This window comes from Crocuta crocuta, unplaced genomic scaffold (genome assembly GCF_008692635.1).
Source record: "Crocuta crocuta isolate KB4526 unplaced genomic scaffold, BGI_CrCroc_1.0 scaffold129, whole genome shotgun sequence".
NCBI lineage: Eukaryota > Metazoa > Chordata > Mammalia > Carnivora > Hyaenidae > Crocuta > Crocuta crocuta.
The window spans coordinates 7,191,805-7,218,361 of record NW_027551571.1 but is presented as its reverse complement, the minus strand read 5'-3'; the positions used below and the strand labels follow the sequence as shown (position 1 = coordinate 7,218,361).

The window sequence follows — 26,557 nt, the reverse complement described above, 5'->3', positions numbered from 1 at the left end:
CGCCAGGGCGCCGGGCGCGGGCGGGCAGGGCTGCGGCGGCGCCTGCTGGTACTGCCGGATCTCGGTCAGGTGCAATTCGCGCCACGAGCGCAGGAAGATCTGCTCCAGGTCCTCCATCAGGGGCACCTGGTCGGCTGCTGGCAAGGACAGGGCGGCGGGAGAGGCCTCAGCGCCGGCCACCGCCCACAAGGCAGGGGGCGGTCCTGGGGAGCCTCGTGCAAGCGGACGCAGAAGTAACGCAACCCGCATCATGATGCCCAACCGTCTCAGGGACCGCTGGGGGGCGAGGGAGGGCGCCCGAGCAGCCAGGAGCTCCCCATCCTAACAGAGCCGCCACTCTCTTCCTGGTCCTCGGCCTGGGTTTCATGTGCGGGTTTTAAATAGCGGCAGGGACCGGGAGCCTACGACTTGAGTTTTCTCTCCTTTCCCCACCTTCTCGCTGCAACCCCGCTGCGCCCTGTCTGCGGCGGCGCCTAGCGCAGTCCCTGGGCACACACGGCCCTCCCTGGGAGGCACTACCGCTTACTCAGCAGTGTCTCCACTGTCGATCTTTTAATGCTGCAGAATAGCCACCTAAGTGCTTCCGCCATACACAACTTTACACGTAGAACCTAGCTTCCTAGCGTCTCGGCACTGGGCTTCCGGACCCACTGGTACCCATCGCCAGACTGTTTCCAGGTGGTCTACATGCGTCCACCTACTGTGACTTTACAGTCACCTGATGACACAGGTTTTACTGCATCTTTAGCTCCACTGGATACCAACGCCTGCGTTACTGATTTGAGAAATACGTTACTGATCTGATGCCTAGCGAGACTGAAGACGGTCAGCATTTCTTTCCTGTGGGTGTTTTCTGGTTCATTTGTCCAAATCTTATACCTGGGTGAGCTGGAGGGAAGAGCACCACACTTCGATTCAGAAGACGTGCTTCCTTCCGGTTCCACCCGACACCAGCTCGGATCTAGAGCTATCCTACTTAACGATACGGATTCCTGATCTGAAAAACGGGGATGACACCACCCACTCACCGGGCTATGTCAAGATCTGATTAGATTAGCCATTAGGCCTCCCATCTTTAAGATCTTTCCCCTTGAGCCCACGTCCCCTTCTGGAATCACCATCGCAAAGCCAAGCTCCTGGGAGTTGTCTACGCTCACTGCGCCTGCGTCCTCTCTCCAACCCTCTGCAGCATGGCTTCTGTCCCCTACGCTCCTCGTACACACCCATCATCACGGGTGCCAGTCACTCCCACACGCCCAGACCCAATGGCCAATCATCAGTCTTCACTCCGCTCTTGGTCTCACTGACTCAGGTGACTGGTCCCTCTCCTGAGATGCTTTCACAGGATTCTGCTTCCATGTTTATCTGTTCCTTCACCGCATGCCAGCCGAGGGACAGCTTTACAGCACAGGTGCCGCTGGACACACAGATGTGAATGAAATCAACATTCCTGACCCTACATCCTAACCAGGGAGACGCACCGAAAGTGGGCAAATACACGGCGTGGTGGTGCCGGTGCACTAAAGGCAAGATAAAGAGGAGACAGACCCCCAGGGGTCTCGGGACGGGGCACGGTCTTAGACACGGCGATGATAAGGCTCTCCTTGAGGTGACAGAGGTATTGGGTGGCCTGGCCACTTGGACCCTGGAGCCGGGATGGGTCGAGTGTGTGACAGGGCACCCCGGTGGTCTCCAGCAGAGAACAGATGTGATTAGTCACAATCGCAACAGCTGTGCAGAACAGGGGTGGAAGGGAGGTGTGATGGAGAGGGTGTAGACTTGGGACGAAGCAGGGATTACCAGTGGGTGGGATGTCGATGGTGAGAAAGAATGAGAGACCCACACCCACATTTTCCTAGATTCCTGGCCCACCCAGGGAACATTCTCCGGGTTCCCTGACCCCCACGCCTCCCTGGCTGCTCTGCCCGCCCCCTCCTCCAGATCTCTGACCACGGGGGTGCCTCAGGGCTCAAACGGGATGCCTGGGGGCTCTCATCCAGTCTCCCAGCTTCAGTTCAGATCATCCCTGGGCCAGCATTCCCCAAATGTACACCCTCGCCGCACCTCCTCCCTGGGACTCCAGTCTCATCTGGCCCCATCCTGGACTTGACCCCGTGGCTGCCTTGTGTGGCATCTTGAACTAGAAACTGTCAAGACAGAATTTGTGCTCGCCCTCTGGCTCCACCATCCAGCTGGGGGCTCAGGCCAAACTCCAGGCTGCACCCCCCACCTCCCTTCCAGCCCACCACCCTTCCCTTCAGAGTAAAGCCAGCGTCTCTCTCCCGTGAGCCTGAGTGGCCAAAGCCACCCCCACCTGCACTGGGACAACGCAGCCCCTGCACCATCCGGTCCCACACAGCAGCCGACATGGGTCGTCTTGAAGTCAAGGTCAGATCATCTCCACCCCTTGCCTAACACTATCCCAGAGGTGCTGCGGATTGAATTACGGCCCCCCCAAATTCACACGGGGACGCCCTCACCCTCAGTGTGACTGTGCTAACGTTAAGGGAGGTCGGTAAAGCCCAGATCCAGGGGGATGGTCATGGTCGTATCAGAAGAGACGAGACACCAGCCCTCAAGCCCCCTCCCCACCCCACCTCCCAACCTCCTCCCAAGGCTGCTCCTTCCACTCAGGTCTCCATCTGAACAGCATCTCCCCACAGAGGTCTTTCTCGGGACGCGCAAAGGACCCCACAGCCCCCTCTCCCTGCCCACACGCTCCGCCTGCTCACCGTTCCTCCCCCGCTAGAACATGCTCTCCCTGAGCCCTCTGTGCACCTAGAACGGCAGGCGAATGGTCCTGAATCATCTCTCTGTGGACCCCCACCTCCTCGAAGCCCCTCCCAGGCGCTGGGGTGGTGACAGGACAGCACCGTCAGCAGCTTCCCGGCACGTCCTCCCCGCCAGCCAGCGTGGGGCCCGCGCGGTGGGAGGGGGGCTCACCCAGCTGGACGAGGTAGTAGACGGTCAGCAGGAGCTGCATCTCCTCGGAGATGGGCTGTATGGCGGAGGCCCCGTAGTGCTCGTACGCTCGGGAGACGGACTGAGAGTTCTGATAGCAGGTGGAGAGGAGGGGGCTCACGACGACGTCATTCAGGTTCCCACAGAGGTACGGGAAGTTCCCGTGGCCTGCGCAAGAAGAAGCCACGGCCGCTCGGTGACTCGCGTGGGGCACACGCGGCCCCACACGTGGGCACGTCCAAAGGCCAGGGAGCCCAGGCGGGCAGGCGAGGAGCCCCAGGCTACCTCCTGTGTCGCCTTTCGGGGCGATCACAGATTTCCCGCCCTCACTGAGCTAGCGCACCTGCTCCGAATACCGACCGGGCCTCCAGCATTTGCCTGTTCATTGTGTCCGATCCCTTGTGACTCACAGGTGAGCACTCGAAGGCCCGGAGAGACGTGCCCGAGGCCGAACAGGCATCCCGCCGCTGCCCCCCAGCACTGACTACAGAATTTCCGCCGGCCAGCCCCCACCTCCCCGACTCGTCCACGGTGGGTTCTGTGTCACATCCCCCCAGGACTCTCTGGCCAGCTGAGTTAGGAAAATAAATCACTGCACAGACCGGACGCGCCAGATACTGACAGAACCCGACCAATGCTCTAGCCCACGCTGGGAGATCAATTCCCAGAAGCCTCAGTGGCAGAAAAGCCTGGCCGGACTGACTCTCCCCTCTGAGCTGGGCATCAGCTATGTGGCCCCGGGCAGGAAGGAGGACTTCTCTAAGTCTCAGTCTCCACATCTGTAAAATGGGTTGAAGACGTACAGCCCCCACGGGGCTGCCGAGATAACTAGATGTGCTAAACACACGCACGCTCTCCTGTGCTCAGACGGTCTGTACTTGTTTACCAAACACACACTTACTAAATACCTGCTGTATGCTATGTGCTGGCATCATGCTTGGCCCTGATGCTTGAAGCAGTTCACGTCCTAAGCAACTGCTTCTCAAACCTCAGGCTGAAAGGCAGCCTGAAACATAGATTTCTGGGCCCTCCTGCATAGCTTCTGATTAGGGAATGGGTGATTCCGGGTCTAGGCTGGGCCTGGAAATTCGCCTTTAACAGGTCCTGGATGATGCCAGACCTGCTGGACCAACGACCACAGTCAGGGCGCCCCTGCTTCCGAACATTACGGTCTAAACTGCACTGGGGCCCAGGTGGAAGAAACCAAGGCAGTCTCGTGGAGAAGGCACACGGGTTTGGATCTTAGAGCACAGGTGGGGTCTGGGCATGAGGTGGGCGGGGGAGGGGAACCAGCACAGCAGGCGCGTTCCAGAGAGGGCGGGGCTGAAACAGAGCACCTGGGCCAGAAGGTGCCATGAACTTGAGGAATAAGGAGACGGTCTACACCTGAGGTCGTCAGGGCGGGTCTGCCGGACCCTCGCCCCGGATCCTCTGAGGCTCCTGGCTTGGGGGAGGTGCTCATGCTGGTGTGGTGCTGCCTGCTCTGTTTTCCCACCCGTGTTCTCACAGTGTCTCACAGGCACGTAATGACTGTGCACAGGATACACGTGACGCTGTTGCACCTTGACCTTCATCTCAATCAGCCAAGAGGGCCCAATGGGACTAGTGGCTGTGTCTCATGCCCAGTTCAAAACTCAGATCAGCACCCTCTTCCTAAATGCCCTGTCCACTTCATTTTAGGAAAAAGAAAGGCGTGCCTCTCGATTTCTTAGTTACCAGTAAGATACCTCTCTCACTTTCTTACCACCCTCTTTCCTTGAGTCCTACAAACACAATACCAGACCGAGCATTAACTTCTCTAAGAAGGATCTGGATGTGCGTGCCTGTGTGTGTCAGCACAGGCCAGCACGCCGTACCGGCGACCATCATCGCCATCACCCAGGTCCCACCAGTCACATTTCAACCCCTCCTGCCGCCCTAGAAAGGGACTCCTTTAAGTGAAACAAACATCTGCCTGCACGCAGCACCCATTCACCTGCTGTCACAAAACAGAGCAAATCCAGTTTCGTGTTTCCACATGGTGACCACGGCCATCTGTGCCCAAAGTCAGATTTCACAGTCAGGATGAACGAGGGGCACAGGATGACACAGGACAACCCATCAGACTGGGGGGCCTTGGAATAAGGGGCTGACTGTCTCCAGTCCCTGGCGCTTTGTACTGGACCCGTTACTATGGTAGCAGCTCAGCAAGGTGGAATGAATGAATGAATGGAGTGAATGAAAGAGCGGGTGAATGAGCGAGCGGATGAATGAGAGACTGAGCAAGCAAATGAATGAGCAAATGAGCGAGTGAATGAATGAGCGAGTGAACAAGCAAGTGAATGAGTGAACGAGTGAATAAGTGAGTGAATGAGTAAATGAATGAGTAAATGAGTAAATGAACAAGCAAATGAGCAAGTGACTGAATGAGTGAATGAACGAGTGAATGAGCGAGTGAACGAATAAGCGAATGAGCAAGTGAACAAGTGAATGAACGTGAACAAGTGAATGAGAAAATGAACAAGTGAGTGAATGAGAAAATGAGCAAGTGAGTGAATGAGAAAATGAGCAAGTGAGTGAATGAGAAAATGAGCAAGTGAGTGAATGAGAAAATGAGTAAATGAGCGAGTAAATGACTGAACAAGTGAATGAGCGAGTAAATGAGCAAGTGAATGAGTGAATGACAGAGCGAATGAGCGAGTCAACGAGTGCCTGAATGAGTGAATGACTGAGTGAGTGAGTGAGTGAATGAGTGAATGACTGAGTGAATGAGTGAATGAGTGAGTGAACGAGCAAGTAGAAAACGAGTGAAGGAGCGAGCGAGCGAATGAACAGATGGACGTCATGGAATAGAACCATGCCGCTTGGGCGTGTGGGAAACCGTGAAAGGCTCTAGAACTCTAGGCCTCTGATCAGGCGCGACACCAGTGAGCGGTCTGCTCGTCCCTCCGTTGCTGTGGATGGGGCCTGAGAGTTTTCTCAGGGGGATGCCCTTGGAGTCAGCCAGTTGCCTGAACCGTGCTCATCCCTCCAGGCCCCCACCCCCCGCACCGGGCCCACTGCCGCACTTGCCTTTAAATATCACCGGCTTGGCCTTGCATATTTTCAGCAAGTTGTCAGGAACGGACACTGGTTCTCCGGAGGCCACAACGGGAAAGGTGACGGAAGGCGGTCCCACCGAGCCGACCTGGGGCGTGCAGGACATGCCTGCGCCCTCTAGGGACAGGCCAAGAGCGTTAGGAAGACACCCCAAACAAGCCACCCCCCGCCCAGCAGAGCTGACATCAGGCCGGCCTCCGAATCCGCTACAACCTGACCCTCACCCCCTCTTGTGGGAGCACCAAGCCTTGGAATCACAGATTCTGAGGTCAAAGCATCTTTAAAGTCGCTTGATCCAACCTTCCCCACCAAACAACCCAGTCTCCTCTTCAATCTCCAAGCCACGTGACAGGCAAGCCCCTTTAAGTTCCCTTAGGGTCAGGAGCTAGCTCATATGGGAACCCTGGGCTTTGCTGAGCAGCCCCAACATGGGAGAAAGAGACCCCCCACTTTATACCCAAGCCTGCCCCCCCAGAACACCCTCACTGATTCACACAAAAGCACACACACGTGCACACATGCCCGCACCCCACCGGCAACACCACCGCGGGTACCTGCGTCTTGGATTTTGGGGGAATATCACTTACCATACTTAGCTCTGCTCCCACCACTCTGGGCGTAGCCACCATCGGTAGCTGACGGAGATTCTGGGGACCAACCTTTGTGGCGTTTTTTAGGGGGCCCAGAGTTTGACAAAATACCTAGAGAACACACAGAGTACGGATTAGGCTGCCACTAAGGACGAGCTTAATACATTCCCCTACTTTGGAGAAAACGCATTTGTTATTTTTTAAAAAATCAGAGCTTTACAATGGTCATTAGCTGTTTAGGGAAGCGTTTGACCACGAAATATCCCATCCATTTCAGTGAACATTTCATTCCAAACCATGTAAGAGCCAGAGCCTGATCTCTGAGCCTTAGCACACCCTCATCTTTAAAAATGGGATCATGGGGGGAGGGGGGGCGCACCTGGGTGGCTCAGTCGGTTAAGCGTCTGACTTCGTCTCAGGTCATGATCTCACGGTTCATGGGTTCGAGCCCCGCGTCGGGCTCAGCCAGCTCAGAGCCTGGAGCCTGTTTCAGATTCTGTGTCTCCCTCTCTCCCTGACCCTCTCCTGCTCATGCTCTTTCTCTCTCTCAGAAATAAATAAAAAAATTAAAAAATAAAATAAAATGGGATCATAGGGGCATCTGAGTGGCTCAGTTGGTTAAGCACCCAACTTCTGCTCAAGTCATGATCTCACGGTTTGTGGGTTCAAGCCCCGCATCGGGCTCTGTGCTGACAGCTCAGAGCCTGGAGCCTGCTTCAGATTCTGTGTCTCCCTCTCTTTCTCTACTGCTCTGTCTCTCAAAAATAAACAAACATTAAATAAATAAATAAAAGCAAAATAAAATGGGATCATAGAGCCTGCCGTGAGAGGTGGTCTGATGAAGGCTGAAGAGAATGCAGCTAAAGCACAGAGTTGGGGCCCCCTGGATTCACCCCAAGATCAGATCCTCCTTCCCCTCCTCCCAAACCGTCCGATCAATGACTAGGTGCTTCTGCAGAGAAGCCAGTGACCTTCAATCCACCACCACAGTTTCACCACTTGGGGGCAGTACCGCTCCACCTGTGTTCCTCTCCCCCCGCCCCAGCCTTGACCACTTAACTTCAGACCAAAGAAAACAACGNATGAGCACTGGGTGTTATACGGAAACCAACTTGACAATAAGCTATATTAAAAATATATATCAGAAAAAAAAAAACAACAACGGGCACAGAAGCTGGTACCTGCTGCTGTTAATGAGTCATCCCTGCCCACTTAGAGAACAGCATGTGCAGCATATGCGTGACTCACGCTCTCTCCCCGGGTTATTCAAAACATCAAGTGTTGGTTACCGTATTTTTTTGAGCAATCCAACCCAGGATCTCCCCTACATTTAGAAGTACATGTTCAGCTGTGGCTGCCCATTAAACTCACCCAGGAAACCTTTAAAACTCTCTGGGCCTGGACACAACCCCATCCCAGGTAAAGCAGAACCGAGCATCTGGGCGGGGGGAGCCCAGGCACAGCGGCGGTGAGTCTAACTCAACCCGGGTTGAAAAGCACCGTTGAGGGCAAGGTGTCTGTAAGTGTGTCCTGAGAAGGAGCTGGACAGAAGCAGAAGCGTGTGAAAACCATCCGCTCCCGGGCCCAGCCTTGACCTACAGACCCAGATTTCTGGAAACAAGAATGAGAAAATGCCACTATTCACAGGCGCCCTGGGTATGCTTACGCGCCAGGGCCTCTTAAAAGTGGTAAAATTATGCTTTCCTCCTCCTTAGACTGATCAAAAATGAAGAAAGGGAACAAAAAGTTAGAACAGAAAATATGGGGTTTACACACAGCTTTCAAGCAGGTGGGCTCCTTCGACCCCCAGCAACAGCCGAGGCCGCTACTATTATCGCTGTTCTGTTTATCTTCCATCGTCTTCTACTGCCGAACATCTGTCCTCAGGGGCCAGCAGGGAGCCCCCACAGGGACCCAGACGCCTCTAAAAGCTCCACCCACTCTGGTGGACTCGGCTTATCGACTCTCCCAAAGTGACCGCTGTGGACCCGTCTTCGCGGTGTCTCCCGGAATCGGGCGGAGGCACCACCTGGCATCTTGGGTGAGCGACTTCTTATTAGGATGTCTCCTCACTCCGGGACATGAAGCACCCGGACCCCCTGTGCGGGACCAAGAAAGGCCCCTGGCCACTTGCTAACACCCCCCGCGAGGGGCCTGGCCACTTGCTAACACCCCCCGTGAGGGGGCAGGGCTTTCCCACTCAGGACCGCTGAGCAACAACCCTGGAGCCCAAAGTCAACTCATCTTGTAGTTTCAGGAGCAGCTGCCTACAATCGACTCCCTCTCTCCCCAGAGCGGGCGGGAAGGCTCAGGACCTCCGACATTCCGGCTGTGCTGTCGGAATGACCGCATGCAGTCCGTGAAGGTGTTGCTGGCAGCGGGTGCCGGGATGGGAAGGACACTGGCCCTGCTCTCGGGACCTTCGGTACCTGACGGCCACGGACGGCCGTGGCATGGACTCCAGGGAGGGCGCCCTGCCGCAGGAAGGGGGGACAGCTGAGCTGAGCCCCGAAAGGCAGGTTTAGCGGCGGTCAGGACACCGTGCGGGAGCAGGGCGCGGGGACAGGAAGGGGAGGGCGCTCCCGAAGCATGGGGATCTCGAGCAGTGGGGAATGAAGGAGGCTCCTCAGGTGGGTTGGGGCCAGATTCCAGAAGGCCTTGCGTGCTGCTGGGGAACTAGGGACACTCTGCTTCCCACACTGCCCCTCGAGCCCTGCGGAGCGGGGCCGCCATGAACCTGCGGCTTGGACACAGCCAGGGCGCGCACAGGCCTCACGCAGGCTGGCCAAGGGCCACGGGGCAGAGCTGCCGTCACCGTCCCTGAGGCCTGGTCCTCGGCCACGTGGCCACCCTAAAGTCAGCACCTTGTGCCAAGAAACTGGTCACAGCCCGGAGCGGCTGGAGGAGGGATAGAGGCTTGACCTCGGATTCCCTGCTGGTCAGAACAGGGAGTCTCAGGTCCAGTTCAGACGCAGAACGCGGGACCAGACGGTTACCGCCCAGATCCGCTCAGCTGTGCGCATGGAGGAGGGGGAGGGAGGTAAGCCCGGCTTACTCAACGGCTCCCAAGAGCACGGAGGGGCGAGCACTGAGCTCGGAGTCAGACTCCGTGGCCTCCACTCTAGCAGAAGGTCTGGGAACCCCTTTATTCATCTCTTCATCCTCTTCTGTGCTTCCTCCCTCACCATCTCTCGTGTGCTCTAAGTTGCAGCTCCATTGTCACCTCCTCCAGGAAGCCCTCCCTGAAAAGGCCAGCTCAGTGACGGTGAGGAGGGTAGCACCGTGCTGTCGCTTAGGGAGCTGCTAGATGTGCCCTGAAGTTCCACACAGCACCTCACCGGACCCTCTCAGTGGCCCTGAGAACAGAATTCTTATCTCCCGATGAGGGAACGGTGTAGCCAGAAGGCTTGTCCAAGACCCTCCCCCCCCCAACCCCCGACCAATAAGAGAGTTGAGTTCCGATTTTGGAGCCCCTGTTGTGCCCATGATGCCACACTGCCCCCTGCTTCTCCAGGATGCCACAGCCTTCCTGATGCGCAGCCCACAAGAGAACTGGTCACCCGCATCCCAGGGGGCTCCCACTGCCTCCGGCCACACACGCATCACCCAAGTCCACCAACGCCGCGGCCGCACCCAGCACCACACGCACTCATCACCCAAGTCCACCAACGCCGCGGCCGCACCCGGCACCACACGCACGCATCACCCAAGTCCACCAACGCCGCGGCCGCACCCGGCACCACACGCACGCATCACCCAAGTCCACCAACGCCGCGGCCGCACCCGGCACCACACGCACGCATCACCCAAGTCCACCACGCCGCGGCCGCACCCAGCACCGGGGCCTGGGCACAGCCCCACAGACTTGGGAGGTGCCTGCGGGCCTGGCCTGACCCTCCCTCCAGGCCACACCCACTCCGTGCAGCTCCGTGGCCCCCACAGCCCCCCAGCACAGCCGGGCCGAGAGAAAGAGCAAGACCCCGGGGACAGGCAAGGCTACCTAACGCCGAGGGCCGTGGCAGGGCCGACGGGTCGTTCTTCACCAGCTGCTGGTGCTTCGGGGAATCTTTGCCATTGAAAACAGCAGGCCCCACGGCTGCAGTGAGTGAGGGGTGCTCAGAGGCTGGTCCCGAGGCTGGTCCTGGGGGCAGAGAGAGAGAAGGGGAGGGAAGTGTGGAGTCAGTTCCCCGCTAGCAGGAAAGTGCTTCTCCTCCATTTTTACAAACTAGCTTTTTGCCGAGGAGTGGTGCTGCCTGCTGAGAACGCACACCGTGCACGCACACACACGCACACACACGCACGCGCACGCACTCCTGTTCCGGTGAGCTCGGCCCGGGTGAAAGAAGGACCAGGGAGGGAGACAGGGTGGCCCGCAGGGCCCCTGCATCCCAGAAGCGCACCTGAGGCTGACGCGCCTCCCTTCTCCCGCACGTTCACCCTCCAGGCTCCGGCTTGTACCAAACGAGCCCAGGGAAGCTGTCGGGTGTGCAGTCACCCAGGTCCGGGCTGTTCACGGGGCCTGGGGCGCCCCAGGTCTGAGGACAATGCCGGGGACATTACAGGCTCTGGTCCTGGGAAGCTCACTGCACTGCCTACGTGCCCACATCAGCCAGAATGGTCTGGAAGGCACTCCAGGGGCAGGGACAGCACAAAACCTTTCCTGTGGGGGCCGCGGCATAGTGAGGGGGTTAAGGACACAGTTCGGAAGCCCACCGGCCTGGGTCCGAACCCCCTGCTCTGCTGCTCCTGAGCCAGTGACCTTACTTGCTGTTCTTGACCTCCCTATGCTTGAACCTTCTCCGCTACAAAAGGGGAGAGTAACCGGGCCAGCGTGAGAAAGACGGGGTTCCACAGAAGCGTGTGGAACAGCGCCTGGCAGGTGCTGAGGGCTGAGTACTTGCTCTCGGAGCCATACTTCATTCTTACACTCACCCTGCAAATTAGAAAAGATGTTCTCCAACTTTACAGATGAGGAAACAGGGATTCAAAGAGTTGAAATGAGTTGCCCTGAAGGGCCCGGCCAGAAGGAACAGGGCTGGGACTTACACCCGGGTACCCCGATGGCAAAAGCCGTGGGCTCCCCGTTGCCATGGTAGCAGAGGTGCCGGGGGCCCGGGCGCGGTGAGGACAAGGCCCGACGGCACGCAGAACGGCACGCAGAAAGCGAGGGCACAGGGCCCAACCCTAGTGCGGCCTCTTTGCGGGGGAAGAGCACGGACTCCCCTCCCAAGGCCCCTCCGCCGACCTTCTGGGCCAGAGAACGAACACAGCCAAACCTCCGGAAGCCTGGAGAAGGCTGCCGCGGCACCAGCGATCGTGCTCAAAGGTGCGTTCAGGATGGTGAAGTGCCAAGAACACGAACCGGAAGTCCCTGCTGTCAGATCCAGACTTCACCTCCGACTGCCCTGGAGACCCCAGGCACGCTGAGCCTCGATTTCCCCCGAAGTACCCTGGGGAAACTCCGGCCTGCTTGCAGGGGGTGCAAGCCCAGCGTGGCAGGATCCTGAGCACACGGTAGATGGCGCTCGCTCGTCTCACCCGCCCCTTCCAGGAACTCCATTCCAGCACTGAGTTGGCACCTGTCTGCACGAAGCTCTGCACTGCCAACCGGGGGTGCTGAGGGACCCCATTCACCACACCACCAATAAGGGGATCATATTACGTAGCAGACAGGAATGGAGGACATCGTTCCGAATTAAAAACACAGCATTCGGGGGCGCCTGGGTGGCTCAGTCAGTTAAGCGTCCAGACTCAGGTCATGATCTCACAGTTCGTGAGATCGAGCCCCATGTCAGGCTCTGCGCTGACAGCGTGGAGCCTGCTTGGGATTCTCCCTCTCCGTCCCTCCCCCGCGCTCGTGCGCTCTCTCTCACATAAACAAACTTTACAAAAAGAGAAAAGAAGATCGCTTGGCTGCATCCTCAAGCTGCCCGGCCCGTGGGTTTAGCACCTTTGTGCTTCTCCATCACCTCACCTGCCTGCTGTGCTCCCAGGGGGACGCTCGGGGTGGCTCCAGGCACCGGCTCGCCGGAGAAGGTGGCCAGCGGCCCGGCGCTCTCGGTCGGCGGGAAGAGTGAGCTGCAACATGCGCTGGCGGAGGTCTGCCGGCTTCTGAACTCTAAGGGGGCAAGATGCGCGCGTGAAACCCGGCTCCCCGCCCATTACTCCAGGCCTCCCTAGACTGGGGCCTGTCCCCCAACAGAGCCAGGCACCTAGTAACCAGAAAGGTGCCAGCACCACGCTAGCTTCGCCTCGGCATAGCCAGGGGAGGAGGGGTGCAAGAGCCCCCACAGCTCCGTCCCAAGAGCAGTGGGATCCATCCAAAGGGCAGCTCTTATTACCAGGAGCGGGAGCAATTCTGAGCACTTGGGACAAAGAGAAAAGCAGAGGGAGACATCGCTGCTCTTCAAGCCCAAGGAGGGAACAGATGATTACTCAGAGGCAGAGGAACAGCCGATACCCCCTGACCCCCGCCCTGAAAGTCACCCTCTGTTGGGAAGATCCACTCTGTTGCATCCAGCCCGTGAGGCGCTTGGTCATAGCACACGATTAAAGACTCTTATCGGGTCCCACAGCGGAAGCACCACTTGGTACCACCATTTCCTGGTAGCGGGAGCTCGAGACGTGTTTACTGAGTGAAGGAAAGGAGTGGCGGTGGGGGAGGAATGCCCAGAGCCAGCCCTTCCTGAAGTCCCTTCCTGCTGTTCACAGAAGCTGGCCGGGAAAGGCCAGGTGACCAGAAATGAACCGACGCAGACAAGGGAGGCACACAAGGTTCTTGCTGAGACCCCTCGGAGGACGTGTCCCTGCACAGCTGGCTGAGCAGGGGCCTCTCAGGGACCATCCAAGGCTAGGCCTCTGAAAGTCCACCCGCCCTGCCCCTTCTCTCCGTAGGTGACTTAGCCAAAGGTGATACGGGAGACAGGAAGGAGGAAGGAAATCCAGGACTTCTATGAAGCTGGCCGTCACAGGGTTCGGGGCGGAGAGAGGGCGGGCATTATTCAGGCCATTATTGCTCTACATCAGGGTTTCTCAGCCTTGGCACCACCGCTAGTTTAGGCTTGATCGTTCTGGGCAGGCTGGCAGGGGTCAGGGCAGGGAGGGCTGTCCTGTGCGTGGCGGGATGTTCAGCAGCATCCCTGGCCGCTGCCCACCAGATGGCAGTCGCGCGCTCTGGTCATGATGATCAGAAATGTCTCCCACTGTTGCCAAATGTCCGACGGAGGACGTGATCACCCCTGGCTGAGAACCTCTGCCGCAAGAAGGCAGCATGCTGTGGTCCCCTGCCAACTTTGACATGTCCCACACAATTAGGCTGGCACAACAAACGCTTACCCCTAATGCAAAGCAGCACTTTGATTTCACGGGGCCGACTTTCGCTGGCGATCGTGCCTGTGGAGAGTGGTCGCTCCTCAAAGTCAGGCTGACAGGCACCTGCGCCCGCGTGGGGGACCCCCGTTCGCCCACCCAACCCCGCTCAAAGCTGAATTGCTCACCTGAGCCTCTCCAACAAATGAGAGGTCCCTTGGTGAGGGTCCCCTGTGCGTTGCGGACCAGGTAATACTTCAAGTGTTTCTGCTTCTTGGGCTGAGTGGTCAACTTGAGATTTATGTGATTGGAGAATTCCGTGAAGTAACAGAAGCCTTTCTTTCCACAGCCAACGCAGTTCCCAGAGAAGCCTGGGGGAGGAAAGCCACCATGAAGGTCTCCAACTCACCTCCAACATCGCCGTCCAGCGATGCAGACTCTGTGGAAACTCTAAATACTCCCTCCCATCTTGGGCCACAAACCCGAAAATTCCATGGGGCAAAGTTCCCTAGCACCTTATGTTGGTCCAAGGGTCAAGATGACCTTGACTCGAACAGAAGAAGGACCAAGAAGACTTAGTCATGGAGACTCCCTGCAACCTTGGAAGACTGAACCTCCCCCGGGGGTGGGGGGCAGGGTAGATTTTAAAGCCTATACACACTGCAAACATTACAAGATGAGACTGTCCCACCCAACCGTCTACACGGATCAAGCGCCTGCAGGAAGTGGTACGCGCCACGGAGTGCTGGCCAGGCACAGAATCTCCAAGCCATCAGACCACTGACACTAGACGCACTGAGGACCTCCCAGGAGCCCAAACTTCCACCCGGATCCCATGAGTTGCGCAAGAAACAAAGAGAGCTCCAAGGGGCAGGGCCGGAATGGTCTGGCAGCCAGTGGAAGGAATACCCACTGCACGAGTCACCGTGTTGGCATCCTGCTGCCGAGGCCGGAATGGGCCTTTCTGGGAATGGACAGAGCCTCCCACCAGCTGTGAGGCTCCAGAAAAGGTCGCCCAATGACAAAATGACCTCTTATGGACAGTTAAAATCCAGCGAATGGGCACAAAAAGACCCTCACCAACTATAAAGTCCTTTAAAACTATACTCAGTACACTTGCTGGTTAACATAGGCGAACTGTGAGGACTGGCCTTTTCCATTTCAGAGCTGTTCAGGTCTACACCCACCAATTCAAGACCTTCCTGAAGACCTTGCTTCGCCCACTGGTGTGTCTGGTTTCTATGGTACAAGGTCCTTTGGAAGGGGAAGACCCTGAAGCAGAGACTAATCTATTTTATCATATTCCCTGGCTGACAAGTTTATGAAGGTCACTTTGACTTAGCCCATGAACCACGTGGCTCCGCGCATAAGCCCTGCTCTCAAATAGGGTATTCCTGAGGCCTCGGGCTGATGTTCAAAACAACAGGTTAGCGAAGGTTCAAAACATCTCCGCAGAGAAATAAGGCGCTCACTGGGTTTTCTGATCTATTGTAAGCGTATTTAATACTCCTTAAAAGGCCTCAGAGGGGCGCCTGGGTGGCTTAGTCGGTTGAGCGTCCGACTTTCGCTTAGGTCATGATCTCGCGGTTCGTGGGTTCGAGCCCCGCGTCGGGCTCTGTGCTGACTGCCGGCTCAGAGCCTGGAGCCTGTTTCAGTCTGTCACTCCCTCTCTCTCTGACCCTCCCCTGCTCACGCTGTTTCTCTCTCTCTCTCCTAGAAATAAATAAAAAATATTTAAAAAAAATAAAAATAAAAACTAAAAGGCCTCAGAAATAAGGACAGATCTCTTGGTCTAGCCACTGGACAGGGACAGGTTAGTATAAACTTTCAAAATCCTATTCTCTCCACACCAGGGCAACCAGATAAGGCACCAAAGAAATGCCACCAAGTGTGGTGCTCTATACTTGTTTTTTTTTTTTTATTTCTAGGAGAGAGAGAGAGAGACAGCGTGAGCAGGGGAGGGTCAGAGAGAGAGGGAGTCACAGACTGAAACAGGCTCCAGGCTCCGAGCTGGCAGTCAGCACAGAGCCCGATGCGGGGCTCGAACCCACGAACCGCGAGATCATGACCCAAGCGAAAGTCGGACGCTCAACCGACTGAGCCACCCAGGCGCCCCGTATACTTGTTTTTAAAGGGACAGGAAAGGAACGAACATGCACAGAGAGCCAGCATGTGCTTGCCATTTATTGTCGTCCAGACAGGTCACCCAGCTTAGTGGACAGAACCCCCAGCCAATGGGGACACAAATCCTTCTTTGGGAAGGGGCTGAGAACCAGAGAGGTCACGTAATAGTCCCAAGTAGATGCACACAGTGTGGCGCTCCAGCCCAGCACGAGAATGAAGACTCACAGGCATGGCATTCAAGGCTGCCCTAAACGCTACCCAACCCCCAGCTGCAGCCTTCGCTCCTGTTCCTCGCCCCGCTACGCCCGGACCCCCGTTGGATCCGCCCTCCCGCACCTCCCTCGCGCCTCCAGACTCACGCCCTTCCTCCCCGAAGCCCCATCTGCAAGTTGCGTGTGTCCCTCCCACTCAATGCCCAGCTCAAACGTCCACTTCTTCAAAGACCCATAGAGCTTTAGCTCACTGTTCTCAACCCCCCCCCCAGCTCTTTATATGGCCCAGAGAACCACGGTCACCTCTTTTTTAGCGTTTAGTTATTGAAACTCGCATCTTTCTCCCCATAATTATCCCCACGCTCCAAAGGACCAGCGTCACGGGGTGACTGCACGTAGGTGTGCGTTGTGTCTGTACCCGTGAGGTGTATGTGTGCAGACCAGTGTCCGGCACGTTGTCGACAGTAACTATCAGAAGGGATGGCGGGACAGAGGGCACGGGCTAACTATCAACGTGAACGCATTAGGATTTCTGCATATACTCTGAAATAATAATCTAACGCTTTTATTTATTCCTCTGTCTCCAACCTGGATCTTTTAAGGTAAATACAGTTCAACTGCCGTTTCAGAATAGTGGACGGAACTGGAGGGTATTATGCTGAGTGACATTAGTCAGAGAAAGACAAAGATCGTCTGACTTCACTCACATGTGCTATTTAAGATACAAAACAGATGAACATAAGGGAAGGGAAGGAAAAATAAGACAAAAAGAGAGAGAGACAAACCATAAGAGACTCTTAAATACAGAGAACAGACTGAGGGTTGCTGGAGGGGCTGTGGGGGGGGGGATGGGCTAAATGGCCAAAGGGCTTTAGGAAGGACACTTGTTGGGATGAGCACTGGGTGTTATATGTAGGGGATGAATCACTGGATTCTACAAAGGGGAGGGGAGGGGAGGGGAGGGAGAAAGAAACGGGGTAGGGGGAAGAATAAGACCCTGAGAAACCTTCCAAGCTCTCTGGAAGGGATTCTGACCCCCCCACGTGCTGAAAAGATGGATGAACGAGAAATAGAACCATTGCAAGACAAAGCGATGCTAAGAGCACTTGGCCGGGGCCAGCACTGCCATCCAGAAACAGTTATACGGACCACAGGCCTTTGCTCCACGACAAACGTGGGCGGTGAGACCAGCGCTCCATTTCGGAAGCAGCGATGGACGCACAGGCGTCTGAATCTGGTGGTTCAGAAGGTGGAAGCCCTGGGTCGGCCTGCTAAGTACTTGGGGAGCCAGCTGCCGGCAAGAATGGGCTGTTCTTCTAAGAGGTGCCCTGGAGAGCTGCCCACCTGGTCCCAGGAGGCAAGGACGATGGTTTAAGCCACCCCCGCTGGACAGATGAGGCAATTCTAATTTTCCCAGAAGTTGTCTGCAAGGCAGTGAAAAGTTTCACAAGGAAGAATAAAATGAGCCGTCCTCTTTGGACATGTGCCTCGGGACCAGGGAGATCATCAGGACCTGGATCAGAGGGTACTCTCTCTAGAAGGCGGGCCTGGAAAGCCGGTCCCGAATCCTCAAACTCTCCAGCACAAATACCCAGAGTGCAGAGAACCGGCTCCTTTGAGGTTACTACCCCACAGGAACGATCCCATAAAAACGAGTCTCTCTTGACCACAGGGGGGCGACACTGTCAATTCTCTGGCTGGGCTGAGCCCCGTTCAGCAGCCCAGGGAGGGGGTCGCGCATGCACGCGCATGCACATCCCCAAATCGGTGCCCGCACCTGCTCTGCCTTCCACGGGAAGACCTCCTGGCAAGGCAGGCCTTCAACCGGGCCTTGAAGAGTCACCACGCAGGCACCTGCCCTTCTGTTCCTTGAAAATGAACAGCGACTCGGAATAAGAACAGCATCGTCTTTGGGTATCGTAACAAATTAGCGAAAAAACCCAGAATCGAGCATTATGTCCATGCTTGTGAAATACAAGCTGTGAAAATCATCTCAAAGCCCCACCTGGACGGTGCACGGAGNGCTTCCTCCTTTTCCGCTTTGTGTTTGATCGCTGTTATTTCTGCCGCGGTCCTGGCGGTGGAGGTAAATACGGCCCAACGACAAACGAGGAGAAACACGTCCCTGGCCCCCAGCCTCGGTGTTTTAGCCACATTCCGACTGAAGTACGGAAGGGATCTACTTGGTGTCTCTGAAGGCGGGCCTTTGGGGGACTCCGAGGGGCACCTCCCTCTGCGATCTCCCGTGTGTGTCTGGGAAGAGGGCCATGGGCCAGCGTGCACACCAGGCAGCGACCGAGAGGGACACCTAACGAGCCGTGTCAGGTGTCAGGTGAGACAGAACGGGACGGTGGTGAGGGGCATGAGAAGATGGACCAACCCAATGGTGCATTCTTGCAACATAACCAGAATCCGGCAAGAGGCTCACAGCTACCTCCCCTGCCCCCAACTGTCCCTTTGGACATTCTTTCTTTATGCAATAATATTGCGTAATATTATGGAATTATTGTTAAATTTTGTAGATACGATGACGGTATGAGAATCCTAACAAAAAGCCCTTATAGGTTAGAGATACGCACTGAAATGTTTACAGATGAAACGACACATCTGGGATTGGCTTCGAAGTAGTACAGAAGTTTCCAGAAGGAGGCGTCATGAGTGAAACAAGATGGACCGTGTGTTAGTAACTGTTACAGGCACAAGACAGATGCATGATACTGTTATTTGGAAAATGACTTCCTGGGCACGGCGGCCTTTCCCAAGCGGGGCCCAAGCAGCACCCCCTCCCAGTCTCCGCTCCTTCATTCGAGCACCGTGTCCCTTCATGCACATGGTTCTCCCTCTTCGTTGAGGGCACCCCATTCCCTGAAATATGAGCGCCAAGGCCAGAGCACCTGGGCTCAAATTCAGGACCTGCCATTTATTAGCTGGGTGACCCTGAGAAGTCAGTTAACCTCTCTGTGCCTTTGTTGCCTGATAAAAAAGTGCTAGATAATAACATACCCACCTCACTGGCTTATGTTAACCTATTTAGAAAAGCTTCTGGAACACGATAAGGGCTTAGTACAGTGGCTGCCATTAGCGTTTAGCTGCTGTTCTCTGGTTTGTGAAATGCCACTGGGTTATGAGGGCCCAGCTCACACACCGCACCCGTTCCCGTCCCTGGGCTCGGGGCGCCCTTCTGTACCCCCTGGCGCTTGAACCCTTGGCTGTCATGTCTGCACAGAGATGTGTTAGAAGCTCTATTTCTGCAGATCTCAGAGCTGAGCTCTCCCGCCAGCTGGCAAGCCCCCAGGGAAGGACCAGGTTGGACTTGACTCTGGGGCCCCCCGCTGAACTGAAGGTCCACCTTCAACATGGTTATACGTTCCATAAACACTGGATGAACACAGGACTCATTCACACACACACCCCAAAAAATGACATTCTAGCAGTAACTTTTCTTCTCTCTTAGCGATCAGCCAATTTAGATGAATTCCTGTTGTCAAAAACTGGAAACGCACATGTAGATTTTAATCTTTCAGCTTCTCAGACAAAATCCCTCTGCTGATTCAAAGTCACTAAGACAAGATTCCTTTCGTTATAAATCGGAGTAGGGAGGAGATTATAAATTAAGAGCTAAAGCCATTGCTCCCCCAAGATACTGCACAGCTTCCGTTTCATAGGTCACTAAACCGCGCGGAGCCCAGGCCCCCGGAGGGCTGCAGGCCCACCTTGTCCCTTGCAGCCATCAGGCTTAATGGCAGGAAACCTACACACTGTTAAGCGTGCAAGCTGAGAGCATAAAAGTTATTTTAAAAGAAGAAAGCCGCAGTGATTACCGACAGGCCCTCGACACCCACCTCCGCGGGCTTTTTGGCGAGCAATTAACAAAGCCCCCACTTCCTCTGCACTTACCGCCTGAGGGGCCAGGGCTGTTAGGGGCCGGTGGTGAATGGACTCAAAGATCCTTGTCTCCACATTTCAGGACACAGAACCTCCTTGATTTACTGCCCTCGCAATTCCTTTACAGTCACAAAGTGCTGGAATTCAGCCCGAGCCCTGGCGGCCACCAGATCAAACGCTGACCAAGTCACCGGCACAGTCTTACCAGCCTGTTTCATCCTGAGTGGCCTCGACGAGCAAATTAAATCCGAGACGGAAGGACTCCAGAGCCCCTTTGGTAGAGTGAGTCTCCCGGGATTGCTCTTGTTTGCAAGAACGAGTTATAATAAGCCCCGCCTGCCTAGGGAGAGAGAGTCGACCAGGGCCTTCTGTCTCTCTCTCTCTCTCTCTCTGGTCACTGTCCCAGAGCTGTGTCTGTCTGTCCAGCCCACATCCACCTGTCTTGGTTCAGCATTTACCCCCAGCCACTGTCTCCTCGTGGCCGGAACTACTTCTTTGTCTTCTGCGGGTCAATCCTGGCTCTCCCCTTCTCCCCGCTCGGGTCCTCGGCATAATGCCTCAGGCATAAAACGTGCTCAATAAATACCCAGTGACGTGCATTTACCTACTCAGCTTTGGTGGGGGTGGGTATCAAGCACGAAATTTAAGAAACCGCGAAGGCTGGGGGCGCCTGGGTGGCTTAGTCGGTTAAGCGTCCGACTTTCGCTTAGGTCATGTTCTCGCGGTTCGTGGGTTCGAGCCCCGCGTCGGGCTCTGTGCTGACTGCCAGCTCAGAGCCTGGAGCCTGTTTCAGTCTGTGACTCCCTCTCTCACTGACCCTCCCCTGCTCATGCTGTCTCTCAATCTCTCTCCTAAAAATAAATCAAACATTAAAAAAAAAAAAAAGAAAGAAACAGCGAAGACTGTTTCTGATGCGACGTCTGGACCCGATCATTAGCAGCCCCTTCTGCCTGCCTGGTTCTCCCGGGAGATGCCGGGCCAGGTGAAGGGGCCAGAGCAACCCTCCCTCGCTTTCTGGAGAAGGCCGTGAATGCTCTGCAAGCAGGGGCACACGCCCGGCCCTGGTCTCCCACCGCCTCAGGTCCAACGGCCTCCGAAAGCATCTGGCACCAAGTCCGCACCCTATTCTTGACGCGGGCAGGCGCTCAGCTCATCGGTACGTGATGAACGTATGTACCAAAAAGTTAGTACTAAATGATGGGCTTTCTGGAGGGTGCCAGTCACATCCCAGAATAAATCTCATTTAGATTCCATTTCACACGGAAAGAGCCACCGAAACACATAAGCCGGGGCGGGGGGGCGGGGAGGACATGCTGATGAAAAGCCCCCGAAGGTGGCCTGTCCCCCACCCCCAAAGGCCTCCCTTGTCCCTGTCCTGCACGCAGACGGGGCCACCGGGAAGGGCAAAGAAAGGACTTACCCAGGAGAGCGTTGTGCCCGTTATCGTCCGGCAGGAACCTCTTGTCCACGGCGCACACCAGGAGGTGGTCCGGCAGGCTGGGGGACTTGGCCCCCACGAGGAGGAAGCCAGCAGGGACGTCGATGGGCTCGCTGGAGATGGAGACAAGACGCAGGTCCTTCCCCGCCTGGCAGAACCCTAGGAGGAAGGGACGCGGCTCACGCACGCTGCCCGGGGGCTTCCCCAGGCCCAGGCTCCACGTGGGCAGACGGAGGATGAGGCTCCAGGTCGTGTTGGGAAGAAAGCTCCCCTCTGGGAGGGTGGGGGCGCCTGGGGGCTCAGCGGGCTGAGCGTCCGACTTCGGCTCAGATCTCACCGTTCGTGGGTTCGAGCCCCGCGTCGGGCTCTGTGCTGCCAGCTCAGAGCCTGGAGCTGCTGCGGATTCTGTGTCTCCCTCTCTCTCTGACCCTCCCCTGCTCACGCTGTCTCTGTCTCTCTCTCTCAGAAATAAAGCAGTTAAAAAAAAAAAAAAAGACATTGATGTACAAGTGAAACTCACCAGGAAAAAGAGTAGGCAGGTGAGGGTCCATTAAAATGTATACGAGATAAATCCATATGAAATTGGGAACAATTTGATACTCTTTACACCCTGGGGTTTTTGCACGTATGAGGAAAGGGCAAATGTCAGGAACAGGGGACAAGGGTCTGCTAACGCCGGCCATCTCTGGGGACGGACGCAAGGACACTGACCAGCAAGGAGGCTTTCACTCCATACCCTTTGGAATGCTTTGTATCTTAGAGCTTTTAAGTAGGTTTCCCATTCAAAAAATAAGTGTCCAGGGGCACCCAGGTGGCTCAGTCAGTTAAGTGTCTGACACTTGATTTCGGCTCAGGTCATGATTCATGATTTAACGGATCATGAGTTTGAGCCCTGCATCAGGCTCTATACTGAGAGCACAGAGCCTGCTTGGGATTCTCTCTGCCTCTCCCGCTCTCGCTCTCGCTCTCGCTCTCTGTGCCTCCTCTGCTCACACTTTCTCTTTCTCAAAATAAATTCATAAAAGCCTTTTTAAAATTAAAAAAAAAAAAAAATAGATGTCCCAAAGCATCTGGAAATGGAGAGAAGCAGCTGAGATTTATTTGGCCAGGGCCCTTCCCAGGGTCTTCGGGGATGAGGGCACATCCCCCTGTCCCGGTGGGGGGGACTATGCGAGCCCTGAGGGCCGGGGAGGCCAGAAGGCACAGAGCCAGTGCCCACGTGTGCCAGGCACAGGGCCGGGGTACACTCTGCGAAGCTCTCATCTGATCACCTGTGGGGAAGCGTTCCGGCCCCCAGTTTGAAGATACGGGAATCGAGGCTCCGAGAGGTCACGCACCTGCAGGCCTTCTACCTCCGTGGCCTGGGCCCATCCTTCTGAAGAGCTGGAGGAGGGGCATCTAACTCCGGCTGGGGTCACGATAATCACGGTCTGTGGGTTCGAGCCCCGCATCGGGCTCTGTGCCGACAGCTCGGAGCCTGGAGCCTGCTTCAGATTCTGTGTCTCCCTCTCTCTCTCTGCCCCTCCCCCCTCCTCTCTGTGTCTCTCTCTGTCTCTCTCTTTCTCTCAAAAATGAATATGCAATAAAAACTTTTTTAGGGGCGCCTGGGTGGCTTAGTTGGTTAAGCATCCAACTTTCGCTTAGGTCATGATCTCACGGTTCGTGGGTTCGAGCCCCGCGTCGGGCTCTGTGCTGACTGCCAGCTCAGAGCCTGGAGCCTGTTTCAGAGTCTGTAACTCCCTCTCTCTCTGACCCTCCCCTGTTCACGCTGTCTCTCTCTATCCTAGAAATAAATAAAAATATTTAAAAAAAAAAAAAAACTTTTTTAAAAATGAACAGATGGAGGAGGGTGGGCTATGGACACTGTTACTTGGAAATTCTTTGCAAATCGCCGTCGTGACCACTGGAGAGCTCACTGTTCTGTTTCATCAGGTGATCTTTTAACATCTGGACACAAGAAGTCCCACCTCAGGAAGAGGCACTGCTGGCACCCCCTCCCTGGAGGCCACCATCCTGCACACGGTCATGTCCACACCTGGGACTCCCACCCACACTGCCAGCAGCTCCCCCCCTTTTCTCCCATGCTGAGCCTCGCCCATGCTGTTCCTCCGTCTGGAATGTCCCAGCTTCCCCAGATCCTCTCACAGGCCCCTGCTGATCCTCCAAACCCAGGCAATGGGCCACCTCCTCCAGGAAGCCTCCCCTGCACTCTCTACCTGTGTGGGCAACCTTTCGTGTGCTCCCCCAGGCACCCCTGCTGGCCCGCCCCACCCTGCTAGCACTTTCCACGTCGTGTGCATGTCTGCTTACCTCACCAGCTCCAATAAACGGGGGGCTCTTGTAACTTTCACCTCCACACTTCCAGAGTTGGGAGGGGCAACAATTAATTAATTAACCGAGTAAATGACTCGCCTGGGCATGGTGACGGATGAACACATACCACCCAGAGAGGCCGTCGGGCTAGAGAGCGGGAGAGCCGGGGGTTCACCCCAGGTTCCTCGGGGGGCAGGGCGCGAGCCCTGACGACTGGCCGAACCTGCCGCCCACCTGGCACCTCTGGGCCTCAGTTCCCCAACAGCGCCACGGGACTGGGCTGCCGGGTCTACATGCTTCCGAGAGACAGATCTGCCTCCTCCAGCAGGAAGGCACCAGCCAGGAGAGAGCTCATCCCTACGAACGGGTCCGAGCTAAAGGCGCAGCACAAACCTGCTCAGATTGGGAGAGGCTTTCTAGCTTTCCAACAACCAGGCAGAAAAATGCACCATCGGATCCAAACCTGTCCGTCAGGTTGAGGCTGTTGCAAGAGCACTGAGGGGCTGAGAGCCTGACGGCCCCGGGGAGGGGCAGCCGAGGCTGCCGGTGCGGGGAGGGCAGGGGCCGGGGCACAGGGGGCCCCGCGGCGCACGGCCGCACACCCTGTGGGCTCACCGTCTGTGGTGCAGCAGCCTTCGGGCGGGGGGTGCATCTGGTAGGGGTTCGGAGGACAGCTGGGCTCCAGCGCCCCGTCCCCTTCTTCTTCCTCGTCCTCATGGTCCACTCGGCCTCCACCTGGAAATGGCAAAGGGGAGTGAGGGGGCGGGGGAAGCAGGCGGCCAGCAAGCCCTGGCCACTGAACACTCAGACACAGCCCGAGGTCGGGCACCATCCCCCTCGTTGCTGGAGGGGAGAGCTGAGGTCACAGGGCTTTCCCAAGGTCACAGACTCAGGCTCCAAGCCTGGCCTCGGGACTTCAAATCCAGGTTCACGTCTCTTCCCCATCCACGAGAGCCGCCCATGTCTGCGCACACACAGGGGTCAAAATGCAGATAACTGGTCGAGAAGCGTGGCACGCGAAGCCGGCACCTAGCAGGCGCTTCAAAACTATTTCTGTGGGAGGTAACACAGGTTGAGATAGAGACCATTTTACAGATAGGCACACTGAGGCCTAGAAAGACCCAGTGATTGGCCACAGCTCTTCAGGGACCTGCCAGCCGGCATGTTTCCGGCTGCATCTGATGCCTGCACTGATGTCCTAGCCACTGACTGTGCCAGAAAACATAGCGTGAGCCGCCTCTATGAAATATGAACAAGGGAAGAATGGGCGCACAGACATTACTGCAAATACATACCCAAATCTGTCACATACACACAAGGCACCATTCTGGAACAGGGCTGGGCAGGTTATGACTTTACAAAAGTCTGGATTTTTTTGTTGTTGTTTTTTAGTGAAATAGCATTTTAGGAGCCATGGCAGGCATGAAATTGGCCCAGAGAGCTAGGAATCGACCATGGAAATCTCACTGCCCCCTGCGTGCGAGCCCTTCCCCAGCAATAAAACGGTGTATTTCAGCTCCTAGGGAGTGGGGCCCCTGCCCTTCTTCATCTCTGTAATCCAGGCCCCCCGCTAACTGCTCATGCAGAGAAGGAAGTGTCCAGGAAACAGCTGACCAGCGACGTGAGTGTGCACAGTGGTACCGCCTTTACCCAGCTCGGTGAGAAAAGGGGGGGTTCGTTGTCATGAATTTCCAAGCCTGTGCAAGAATAGTCCTAACTTAACAGAAATTCGGGGCTAAACATCTTTCTCAACTTGTCTAGGCTTAACTGTCATTTAAAATTTTTTTTTAATGTTTTATTTATTTCTAGGAGAGAGAGAGACAGCGTGAGCAGGGGAGGGTCAGAGAGAGAGGGAGTCACAGACTGAAACAGGCTCCAGGCTCTGAGCTGGCAGTCAGCACAGAGCCCGACGCGGGGCTCGAACCCACGAACCGCGAGATCATGACCTAAGCGAAAGCCGGACACTTAACCGACTAAGCCACCCAGGTGACCCTAATTCCATGAAGAGATTTGCATGCTGTTTATTAAATATTAAATATTTATTTATTTTGGGGAGAGAGAAAGAGAGAGCAAGGGAGGAGCAGAATGAGAGGGGCAGCGTGGAACCTGACACAGGGTTTGAACCCATGAACCCTGAGATCCTGACCTGAGCTGAAATCGAGGGCTCGACGCTCAACCAACTGAGCCACCCAAGAGCCCCCAGATCCTGCATCTTTAAAAGGAGGTGGTCGCATAAGGGCACTTGGAGCTGTTGTAGACTTTGTGGGGGAAACACGACCCTCAGAGCCGCACAGAATATTCCTGACGCGATTTAATCAGCACAGGGTACTGGGAACATATCTTCACGGTGGCCACCAGTTTAAAAGGCGCCCGTGGGACGAGAGGGAGCAGAAACGGAACACCAGCCTGGGCCCGTGACCTTGGGGGGTCAGAGCAGGAAGTGAAGATTTCCTGGGGTCTCTGTCCTTCTGGGCCTGAGTACACAGAGGTGGCGGGAAGACCGTAAAAAGATTACCAGGAAGAGCATGAGGGGGGTGGGGATAAACTCCAGAGCCTCCTTCAGATGCTTCCTTCCTGCCATTAAATGCAGGCCTGCAGTGGTTTTAGCAGAAGGGACAGGGTCCCGCCCAGACCCCAGGCCCCAGCAC

At 56.0% G+C, this 26,557-nt stretch overlaps 1 protein-coding gene across 1 annotated transcript in view; it reads right to left on the bottom strand.

The window, feature by feature from the left end:
* Nucleotides 1-26,557, bottom strand: part of GREB1 (growth regulating estrogen receptor binding 1) — a 91,174-nt gene that overhangs the window by 44,779 nt on the left and 19,838 nt on the right. Inside the window, exons 3-11 of the mRNA XM_077750948.1 lie at nucleotides 24,525-24,644; nucleotides 21,579-21,755; nucleotides 14,126-14,308; nucleotides 12,604-12,747; nucleotides 10,630-10,770; nucleotides 6,627-6,740; nucleotides 6,013-6,156; nucleotides 2,944-3,129; nucleotides 1-137 (exon numbers count right to left, since the gene is read on the bottom strand). The exon at nucleotides 1-137 is cut by the window's left edge and continues 25 nt beyond it. Of these exons, the coding sequence (XP_077607074.1) occupies nucleotides 1-137; nucleotides 2,944-3,129; nucleotides 6,013-6,156; nucleotides 6,627-6,740; nucleotides 10,630-10,770; nucleotides 12,604-12,747; nucleotides 14,126-14,308; nucleotides 21,579-21,755; nucleotides 24,525-24,644 (1,346 nt within the window). The remainder of the gene's footprint in view (nucleotides 138-2,943; nucleotides 3,130-6,012; nucleotides 6,157-6,626; nucleotides 6,741-10,629; nucleotides 10,771-12,603; nucleotides 12,748-14,125; nucleotides 14,309-21,578; nucleotides 21,756-24,524; nucleotides 24,645-26,557) is intronic.